We start from the raw sequence: 11,426 nt of genomic DNA on the forward strand, positions 1-11,426 counted from the left end.
CTATATTGCCTGGTTTTATTCAGAAAAAAAAAAGTGTGTCTGTACTTATTAATGAATTAATGAATTTATTTATTTATTATAGGGACAGTGCATATTAATATAGGCCTACATTATACATGTAAATATGCCAGAATTAGCCTAAGGACATAACATAACTGTTACAAACTCAACAATAACAGAGACAAGAGGCCAGCAGGGGGCAGCAAGAGGTGATCCTGTCAGCGCTGACAGCTCTGATTCTCAATGAGCCATTTTTTTAAACTGTATTTTAAATGAGTTATATGTATTGATATTTGCAATTATTCGTGGTTTGAGGTTCTATTCATAGGCAACTCGAATAGAAAAGGTGGTTTGACCAAAGAGGCTTTATCTCACAGGGATGATGCAGTCACCTCTTGCTGCTGCTCTGGTTCTCCTGAGTTCTCCTGAGTTCTGTTGTTCTGGTCTGAACTGTCTGAGTGGAGCTGATGACAAACAATGTATTATTTTATAGATGAGGCAGAAATGTTTTTTTTAAATTGTATCCCAATTCAAGAAACACTTTAAGTCATCATCATCATCATCGTCATCATCATCATCATCATCATCATCATCATCATCATCATCATCATCATCATCGTCATCATCATCATCATCATCATCATCATCATCATCATCATCATCATCATCATCATCATCATCATCATCATCATCATCATCATCATCCTCATCCTCATCATTTTATATTTTAGTAACTCTTGTTCATAGACAAAACAAATCCTCTAGTGGTGTTTTTTGTAACTGTTTCCTAAAGGGGGCGCTGTTGAGCTTACAGACACAGACCGGAAGTCGTCTGTCTCGTCGTTTGTCTTTTCATTGGTTTGAAACATGGCGACCACGGAGCCAGAGGCGGACATCGTTACAGCGGCCACTGTGGATTCTGCAGAGAGGTTTGTCTTTTAGCATTGATAAGTTAATATTTCTCTCCCGGACTTATACCAAGTAATGTTTTAATTTGCCTCCTGCGTGAAAACAATAATGCTGGTATTACATACACGACAATTACATTGTTTCTCGATACCTACACATCATTTAGCCGTAAGGGATAGTAGCACAATTTGAGGCTTTCTTCTTTGCTTTTAAACCTGTGCTCTTAGCTTATTCATTTCTAATACAGGATTTATTATGTTTGTGTGTCAGTGATGCTACATTCAGGGAACTGCCCTCTAACATGGACACTGAATCCTCCAACGGAAAGGAAGGAATGGTAAAGAATTGCCTTTTTACTGCTATGCACTATATTTAAGACATTAAGCTGTAGTAAATCTGTATGTTGGTGGTGGTTAATACCAGGATACGACCGGAGAAGGCTCTGAAGCGGCAGACACTGTGACTGGGTCCGGAGATGAGGAGAGTGGCAGACAGCTGGGTGAAGTGGAGCTGCAGTGCGCCCTGTGCATGAAGTGGTTTACTGCAGATACTTTTGGCATCGACACTGCGTATGTGCATTAAACTCAGTCTGTCTCTTAGAAAGCCATTCAAACTGATGATTTTGTATCGCTCTTTTCAGCACTTGTCTTCCCTTCATGACCAATTATGTCTTCCACTGCAATGTGTGCCACCACAGTGGCAACACCTACTTCTTGAGAAAACAAGCAAGTATGTGTTCTATATATATATTATACATTCATATAACTTATGTGCTCTACCCGTGTTTTTTTATTTCTGGTCTTATTCGAGATTTGAAGGAAATGTGCCTCACTGGTCTGGCCAACCTCACCTGGCGCTCAAGGACACAGGATGAACACCCAAAAACAATGTTCTCCAAGGACAAGGTAAACGTTACCCTGCATACATTTCACACTCACACGTGTTGTAATATTGATATGTTATATTGATGTGAGTTAAATTGTGAATGTTAGGTTCAGTATAAAATCTATTCAGTGTTGAAGGAGCTATACCACTTTACACCTTCCAAAGTCAACTGCAGACATATACATCTTAATGTTTTACCTTTGGCAAAATGAAATACTTATTTAGTCAATACAGCCTCTGAAACGCTGTCCATTCCATTTTCCTTTTACCCTCTCTCTCCTGCACACTTGAGCATGTTGCACAGTTGTTGTTCTAGTCTCAGACCGAAACGCCCGCACGGCAGAGAAGTTTAATTAAATATACTATTAAAACAATAGTATATTATATTATGTTTAGGCTGCTGTTGCTTGCCGCTCTGAGGGAATGGGCCTGTATGTTCACTACCTGGAGGGTTGGTTCATTACATTGTTTTGTATAGATGTGCTGGACCAGTTATTTTCAGACATTTCATAGTTCTACTGTGGTTATTTAATTTGACACTCGCCCGGGCAGTCTGAGTGAAGTGATTGAGTGATTTTAGTGGTCAGCGTGGCCGCTGATTGAAAGCGTCACTTCTCTCACCACCAGGTGCAGAGTGAATAAATGCAATGTGTTTTTTTCTTTTCACTTCTTTAGGATATCATACCTTTCATTGATAAATACTGGGAGTGTATGACAACTCGTCAAAGACCAGGAAAACTTACATGGCCCAACAACATTGTGAAGACAATGGTAATGCTATTTCTTTTTTACATGTTGCACGAGAAATTGAAAGATACATGAACAAGCATTTGGTCTTTTACACCTATAATTAAATTGTGTCTTTTATCGATCTAGAGCAAAGAGCGAGATGTTTTCCTTGTAAAAGAACACCCTGATCCTGGCAGCAAAGACACAGAGGAGGAGTACCCCAAATTTGGCCTTTTGGATCAGGTAGTTTTTGGACATCGTGCATTAGAATATTCGGACAAATAAATAACATTCAGATTTTTTTTCTTAGGATCTTGGAAACATTGGTCCCTCATATGACACACAGAAACAGACCACAGTGCCTCCCACCACTGCCGGACTTAATGGTACTTCTTATTGGAAAATGATTAAATAGTGCATAGGGATAATCAGTTACGTCATGTTGATTGTGGTCCTTTTGTTCATTGTGTTCCAGGTGGATCTACTTTCTCAGGTGAATATATATATATACATATATCCTGAGCGTGTGTGTGTGTGTTTTAAAGGAATAGGCCACCGTTTTTACATATTGAGATATGTTCTTACCTTAGCTTATACGAGTTGATCTGTCTGGTCTTTGTGCGTGCGCTCAGTCACGCAAATGTTGTTGGCATTTTTCCTCTCCCAGCAAAGATATAGCTCCAAACTAGGGTGAGTTAGAAGCATTTAAATAGAGAGTACAATAGACTAACGGGGGTACTGCTCTTGATGCTTGTTTCTTTGCTCATCTGGCTACTCTGTGTTTTTTATTCATTTGTTAAGTAATCCCCGGTGTTTTTCAAAGGTGCACTAGCCGCAGGTCCTGGAAAAGGACGAGGGGCCAAACGTAAACAGCAGCAGCAGCAGCAACAAGAAGGGACTGCTGCAGGAGCAGCTAATAAGAGGACCAGAAGGTAGAAGCTTACGCACTTGTGAATTCACCTGGGGAATGTCTGATTTAGTCTAATCTCGGACGCTAAGCAGGGTTGGGCCTGATTTATTGGCGGATGGAAGAATGTGGGGAATACCAGGTGCTATAATTGTATGAGTGAGAGTGTGTTTGTGAGTTTTAATGTAGAACAGAAATGACTTGATGTCAACACACCATGTGCAGCGTGTTTACATACATGTGTACAATAACATGCCTTATCCCATCAGATGAGTCTCTTAATTTGAATCCGTTATCATGAATGTTTCTATTTGTGTCCCTTTCCACAGTGACCCTTTATTATCAGCCCAGCGCCTCCCACCTCATGGCTACCCTCTGGAGCACCCCTTTAATAAGGATGGCTATCGTTACATCCTTGCCGAGCCAGACCCCCATGCTCCTGATCCTGAAAAGCTGGAGCTGGACTGCTGGGCTGGGAAACCTATTCCTGGTGATCTGTACAGGGCCTGTCTCTATGAGAGGGTGCTGTTGGCACTGCATGACAGAGGTACTTCACATGTTTTTACATGTCATCCTTAATTCCTAATTCCTTAGTACTATCTGAACATGTGTATATAAATACAGTACATTGATGTCACTCTTGTGCTTCAGCCCCTCAGCTGAAGATCTCGGACGACCGGCTCACTGTGACTGGGGAAAAGGGCTACTCTATGGTGCGAGCGTCTCACGGTGTGCGGAAAGGTTCCTGGTTCTTTGAGGTCACTATTGATGACATGCCTCCAGACACTGCTGCAAGGCTAGGATGGTCTCAGCCTCTTGGTAGGTGCAGTGTAGAGTAACTTGATAATTTCATTGTCCTGGAGCAATATCTTTTTGTCCTTCTCAGAGATTAAGTTCTATGCCCTTTTTTTTACTGAACTCGTAACTGTATTTTGTTTATAGATTTTTCTTTTCTGTGTCAGGTAACTTGCAGGCACCTTTAGGATATGATAAATTCAGCTATTCGTGGCGCAGCAAGAAGGGCACCCGCTTTCACCAGTCAATAGGAAAGCACTATTCTTCAAGCTATGGTCAAGGAGACACTCTGGGTTTCTACATCGAGCTGCCAGATGAAACTGAAACTGCAAAAGCTCTGCCCGACACGTACAAAGACAAGGTAACCAATGCAAGAATTATAAAGTATGTTACGGAAATAAACGGCTAAACCGTAGCTCATTTGTTTATTCTAGGCACTAATTAAGTTCAAGAGTTATTTGTACTTCGAAGAAAAAGACTATGTGGACAAAGCAGAAAAAAGTCTTAAGCCAATGAGCTCCAGCAAGGTAAGATAAAATGACAAATCTATGCGATGGTATTGGCTGTATATTGTTAATGTATTCTCTTCAGATGATATTCTTCAAAAATGGCTCGAGTCAAGGCATGGCTTTTGAAAACCTATTTGAAGGACTCTACTATCCTGCCATTTCACTGTACAAGAGCTGCACGGTCTGTAGATTCCTCCAATAAATGAAGTTGATGTTGTGTGTATGTTTTTTATTATTTGGGGATTTATTGGAGCCTTGTCTGTATTTTGTAGGTGTCGGTGAATTTTGGGCCTCACTTCAAACACCCTCCAAAAGACCTGAAGTACCAGCCGGTGAGATTTCGGTTTCTCGTAGGGTAGGGTGATATTCGGCTTTTATTGCCATATTGCCCCGCCCTAATATCTTTCTATAACATTGCAGCTGTTTGAACCAATTAAGATAGAATATTATAACTAATTTGCTTCGGTTTCAGATGAGTGACATGGGCTGGGGAGCCGTGCTCGAGCACACTCTGGCTGATATGTTGTACCACGTGGAAACGGACGTGGACGGGAGGCGCAGTCCTCCCTGGGAAGGATGATCATTTTCCTCAACCAGTGAAATTATCATTTGTTGCGAATTTTTACGGTGCCATGTGCAACGCAGGGCTATGTGCTGTGCTGCCAAATATGTATTATGTATGTATTTATCAAAATGCACCATAGAAATTCCTAACCCCTGATTGGTCATGTAGAATAACTCTGGGATGAGTGTTTATTGAAACTCATTTAATCACTGAGCATATTCTGTGTTTGGAATTTTTTATTAATTGCTTTTTTACGCATTATGCAAGTTAGTTTTTATTGTTTGCTTCTCATTTCAATAAAATAGTTGTATTTTTATTGTATCTACAGTAAATGGTAGCACTGTACAATGGGTCCTGATCTGTGACTTTATATACACTCACACACAAACCTCTTAAAAATCACAGGAACACATAAAACAAGCTTTACAAATCAAAAATGTATTTACATTAAATCTTACATGGTCATATATTTTACATAAAGCTCAGTGGTGACATGGTTGGTTTCCATCATAGCTCAGTGTCTGGACTCAAATTCATACTTTTATCAGAATCCTTCGGTTTTGTCATCTGGTGACTGGGCAATGCAGGGAAAACAGTTATCTTTGATTCGCTTGGGATGGCGTATGCATTGTTCTGTTTCTGTTAGATTTAGGTCTTACTTGTCTGCGGAAGATCCGGTGCAGTAGACTGGGTTTTCGGCGCTCGGGCACCTGGGACTGATCCAGGTCGGGAGAACGAGTTCCCATTTCGCCAAATGTATTCAGCTCCCGAAAGCATCCTGTCTCTATCAGCTGCAAGACAAAATAGCTTAAATATATTTTCTGTCTTCAGAACACAGTGTAATGAATGTGTGTACCTCATTTTGCCACATTCTGGGAACTCGACCTGTGCAGAACTTTGAGTATAATTCACTGTCCAGCTCGTCCAGAACGACTCCTTTTACAGTGGAGAACTCTTCGATGTCTTGTACATCACTGCAGTACACCAGTCTAGGCTGTTTAACATAGAGTTATGTGTGCACTTGCGCAAGGGAATGAACACGTTTGAAATGAAACTTACATCTGGTTTAAATGGTGGGTCTACTAAGCCTGCCTCCAGCATCCTGAAGTTAATCGTTTTAAAAAAGGGGTGAGCTTTGACTTCACTACCCCCTGATCCAAGGCATCCCAACCGCTTTGTCGGGTCTTTGGCCAGTAGCTTTATAACATTGAAAATCTTTAACACTGGAGAGTATTAAATGCATCACTTGTAATAGTCACAAAGTCTTACCGAGGAGCAAAGGTCCTTGGCATCCTTACTGAAGTTTTTCGTATATCCTTCCCTTTCAATTTGAATCCTTCTCTCCATCTCAGAGGATGAAGGATGCTCTCCTTTCTTCCGCAATGGGGGCTTACCAGCTGTCATTTCATAGATCAAACAGCCAAGGCCCCACCAGTCAACGCTTGCTCCATAGTGTCCATGTCCCATCACTTCAGGGGCTGTAAGTCAAATTATATTAGTAAAGGTGTGTTTTATGTCACTTTTTTTTTTAAAGCTCACACAAAGGGCACACTCACCCATGTAACCGATCGTTCCCACCCGACCATGCACCAGTTTACCATCAGACAAACGCACAGCAAGCCCCAGGTCAGAGATCCGGACGTGACCTTAAAATGTACAGGTGTATCACTGTGTAACTGGTTCACTTATGCCTCTTTTGTTTAATTGTTCCCTACCCTTTACCATTCAGGTTTGTAAGTAGGCATTATTATTTCAACAGTTTAAAAAGCTATCATTAATTGGTACAAGTTAAATACAGGGTTAGACAGGTCTGGTGCACTCTATTCCTAGAATAGACCCAGCACACCTAGATCTCTCTCAACTATTTACTTCCTTGAGCTGCCTTTGTTTGCCCCAGAGTCAAAACAAGATCAGTACTTCCTTCAGCTGTGGTGTATGACACTTGATACTTCTTCATTATAGAATCAGCAATGCAGCGGTTAGTGTTCGTCCTTCACAGCAAAAAGGTCCCAGGTTCGATCCTTTCTGTGTTGCATGTTATCCCCATATCTGTGTAGGTTTCCCCTCGCACTAAAACATGTACAATAGGCAAGGATGAATGCTGTGTGTGTGTATGTGTGTTCTTGTACTTACGACATTATGAGGACCAGTTTGAGTTTTTAACCAACAGAGTGAGGACATTTTTGTAAAATGAGGACATTTTGGTTGGTCCTCACTTATTTGAATGACTGTTTGAGGGTCAAGATGTGGTTTTAGGGTTAGGGTTAGAATTCGGTTTAGATTAGGGTTAGGATTAAGGTTAGGGTTAGGGACTAGGATAATTAAGATAAGATAAGATAAACCTTTATTCATCTCACAAAGGAGAAATTCACTTGTTACAGTCGGCGTTACTTCACAGTCTTATTGTACAGTCTGACAGCAGTGGGGATGAAGGCTTTGCGGTAGCGCTCCGTCCTGCACTGGGGGTGTCTCAGTCTGCCACTGAGAGGGTTAGGATAGGGTTAGGATAATACATTATGTCTATGAGTGTCCAAATATAAATGTTTTAACTATTAAGTGAAGGAGAAAGTGCATTTTTGTCCTTCTTCCAGAGCCTGAGCTATGTATGCTCTTGGTCAAAATCACCTGGATGGAAGATTTTCCTGTTGTGCGTGATATAGAGAAACATGAGAAACCAGAAAACCCAGAGTTGTCCCATACAGACACTTGGAGAACATGCAAACTCCCCACAGAAAGAGAACCTGTGATCTTCCTGCTTTGAGACGAGCGCTAATCCCCCACTTCAGGGTCTTCTCTAAGATTAAGTAACGCTAACCCTTTTTGTACATTCTGTGTTTTGCAGTGTTCAACAAACCATTTTCGTCCAGGAGAATATTCTCTGGCTTCAGATCCCTAGAAATAAATGTCATACATGTTCATAAACTGTGAAGTGATCTGGAGAATAAATAACTGGATTGTAACTTCACTGACCGGTAGATTATTGACATCTCATGAAGGTGTGTTATCCCACAGCACACCTCTGCAGCGTAGAAACACACCCTCTCTCTCGCTAGTCCAGGAGGACCAATGTTGTGAATGTGAAATTTCAGATCCCCCCCACTCATCATTGTCAAAACCATGCAGAGGGCATGCTTGGTTTCATAGGCATATGCCAAATTTACCTGAACAGTGGCCAAAATGTCAAACAAAATCAACTGATAATAATAATAAGACCTGTGAGTCTCACCACAAAACGACTGTCCACTGCTTCCAGAATTTCTTTCTCGTTTAGGGCCATTGCTTCACCCTTTCGTTTCTTCACATGCGTTTTGTCAAGCTTTTTGCAGGCGTACATCATTCCTGTGGCTCGCACTTGAAAAGCCCACACCTACAAAAGAAAATATAGTGGTAATTTAACGTAAGTAGTCATTACATGAGTAAAAGTTCAGGTGGCGCACAGCAACTGAAATGCTTACAAACTAGGAACAAGTGAGCCTTACCTCTCCAAACCCTCCTTTTCCCAGAAGTCTATATTGTCTGAAACTTTGCTTTGTGACTGGCTGCCTTAAAGAAAATGAGGAACAGGCATAGTTAAAAAACAAGGAAGGACAAGATGATCATATCAGGCTCAATCAAAGTAGAAACACTGAGCTTTTTTTCCAACTCCCACAAGTTACTCACCTCTCGAGCATCTTCCATTGCAGAAAACGGTCAAAAAACATACTTTTTTGGTACTGCTTGAATGGTTTCCCAGCGAGATGCGACTGTAGATCTCTGACAAATACAGTGAAAGCTGACATTAGATCCTAGGCAGTCATCTACAGATGCATATTATTACATATAGATCATCATCAATAATAGCATGAATGTTTGCTCTGAATCCTCTTGTGATCACCTCAAAGTGTGACCAGTGGATCAGTTTGTTGGGACATGGAGGGAAGGACTTGAGAAAGCTTTAATCCTCAGGCGCTCTGGGTAACCCCTTTAGAGCTAAATTTGTGCAATGTGCAGAAAAGTACTCACACTCTTCCTATGAAAATCCCTTTTAGGTCTCATTGTCTTCCACTATGACCACATTTTTACTTGCTGCCATGACTACGCACAATGTGAAATTCTGCTAATGACCCATCGATTAGCTTTGTGTTTTCAGAGTGGCTTTTATTTGTGGACATACATAATTTCCATATAATCTTATTGTGCAGTAGTATTTGGTATTTTCAGTATAATCAGTCTGGTAAAGTTCAAGCATAAAATGACCATGTGACCTAAAAAGCTTTAAAATGGTGTTAAAAGTGTCATATTACTCCACATTATCCTATGGCTTTAGGATTTATTTTCCCCCTTTTTCTCCCTAAAAAGCATTCAAATAATAATTATTTAAAAAAAAATACATTAAGAGGGAGAATGTGATATCTTTTTAGAAGGGCCTTATAGATGTTAGAATTACATAGGAAGTCCAAAGAAATTAAATTCTCCAATAGCTTGCCTGGAATAGCAATGTAAAACCATATTTCAAACCAGTTAGTCGCAAAAATTGTTGGTATTATTTTAATGCCAGTAATATTGATTTTTAAATGCAAATTCCACAGGGAACCAATATCAAGTGTGGGACCCGATCATAAAGTACTGTGTGCTCTTCAGAATCAACCTCAACAACTTTCTGACATAACTCCACGGTTGGTTGTTTTGTGTGTATGTTTGTGTGTGTGTTTGCATGTACGGGGACAGAGGTATACTTTTTACATGCGTAGAAAACATCTGCACAGGGGTCCTGTTCCAGAGCCTTTATGCAGCTCTGCTTATGACTCTGCACAACGGCCACACACTGTGGAGACTGAGGATCACACACATGAGTTACTAATCTGAGGCATGAACAAATAGATCAAATTCTCCTCAATGTGAAAATACACACCATGCTAATGAGGAATCTCTGAATGATGCTTATACCAAAGACCCTTCTTTCAACATCAGACCTGGTCTCAAAGTTTTCCTAGAAAAGGAAAACAAAACCCAATTCAGTTTGTATGCATAGTTTATTTGAGAAAAATTAAATAGTAAAGAAGTAAATGAATAATAAATGCTTAGTTCCTGGGCAATGTATGTACTTTTCTTTAGGATTTTCACTTTTCTGCTTTACTCGCAGGAATTGAAACCTTAAACCTTGATTTGCCATAGGTTTACCCTTTCTGACACAGCGTACTGCAAACAAAAGTAGTTGCAGTAGCTGGTGACCCATCGTGGGTAATATGTATGATTATGCTGTTTTATGTCAGTCGATTCTTTGTTTCTTTTAACTCTGCTGTAAATGTTGCAGTGTGGGCTTGTACCAGTGCATCTTGAAGGGCGATGCAGTTCTCCAGATCAGGCCGACTCCGACAGAAAAGCTGAAAAAGTATCTTCCCAATCGGTTGCTGGACGCACAAACTGTGATAATCTCGTTCTGATACAAAAGCACAAAGTGAGAACTGACCTCAGATGACCCAGTAAATTCAAATCACTCATATTGACTTCACAAACCAATGGTCTTGGCCAACTCCAAGCATTGACTAATGTGAGGGAAACGCAGCATTTCCTTCCACTTCCAGCTTCTGCCTTTGCTTCCCCCACCTGAGCACAGATGCATTTAAGAAGTGCACATTTTATTCAACAAAGAGACCTATCAACCTGATTGCGTAATGTGCACATGATCTCTTGTATTTGGCAGGTCTCAAAGAATGCAGCACAACAGTGAATGAACTAATAATAGCTCACACAATACGTCAGCAAATCCAGTAGAGCGGCATTATTCTGCAGGTGTACTTTCAGACTTAAATGGCTGGGCTGTCGCAGCAACACTAGTTCCCATAACATTGTCCAAGGCAGTTTTCTATTAGACTTTTTGATCCCCAATATGTAAATGAATTGCAAACATCAAGTTAAAAAAAGCAGGTCATTTATTTTATGTGTACATTTATAAATGTAAGTATTTGAATGCGAGTGCAGTAAATCAATCAGTAAAGTCAAATTAAGGTTATATGACAATTCAAAATAAGATCTTACCTTCCCTGGCTCTTACAAGAACACTATTCGCAACCATGCTTTCAATCTCCATACACGCTGGTGACTATTTTGCTGAAAAATATTCTTTATTCCAACACATCAAAATGTC

The 11,426-nt window shown here is 40.4% G+C and overlaps 2 protein-coding genes across 2 annotated transcripts; one reads left to right on the forward strand and one right to left on the reverse strand.

Moving 5' to 3' along the window:
• The first annotated feature begins 830 nt into the window (after positions 1-830).
• ash2l (ash2 like, histone lysine methyltransferase complex subunit) lies at positions 831-5,626 on the forward strand. The gene is made up of 17 exons (XM_079582879.1): positions 831-929; positions 1,180-1,246; positions 1,333-1,478; positions 1,550-1,638; positions 1,720-1,814; positions 2,470-2,565; positions 2,671-2,766; positions 2,834-2,909; positions 2,999-3,016; positions 3,347-3,455; positions 3,760-3,977; positions 4,082-4,249; positions 4,393-4,586; positions 4,660-4,752; positions 4,817-4,915; positions 5,007-5,066; positions 5,207-5,626. Exons 1-17 carry the CDS (start codon positions 868-870, stop codon positions 5,312-5,314), a joined length of 1,794 nt encoding a protein of 597 aa, XP_079439005.1. The 5' UTR covers positions 831-867; the 3' UTR covers positions 5,315-5,626.
• Positions 5,627-5,785: 159 nt separating this feature from the next.
• Positions 5,786-11,426, reverse strand: grk5 (G protein-coupled receptor kinase 5). The gene is made up of 16 exons (XM_079582876.1): positions 11,318-11,426; positions 10,796-10,885; positions 10,606-10,718; positions 10,191-10,268; positions 10,015-10,112; positions 8,960-9,052; positions 8,779-8,842; positions 8,526-8,666; positions 8,270-8,460; positions 8,154-8,191; positions 6,856-6,945; positions 6,569-6,777; positions 6,359-6,496; positions 6,156-6,293; positions 5,959-6,090; positions 5,786-5,873 (listed from the first exon to the last, which is right to left on the reverse strand). The coding sequence occupies exons 1-16, from the start codon at positions 11,367-11,369 to the stop codon at positions 5,844-5,846; spliced, it is 1,695 nt and encodes a 564-aa protein (XP_079439002.1). The 5' UTR covers positions 11,370-11,426; the 3' UTR covers positions 5,786-5,843.

The sequence above is a fragment of the Gobius niger genome, assembly GCF_951799975.1.
Source record: "Gobius niger genome assembly, chromosome: 2".
NCBI classification, from domain to species: Eukaryota; Metazoa; Chordata; class Actinopteri; order Gobiiformes; family Gobiidae; genus Gobius; species Gobius niger.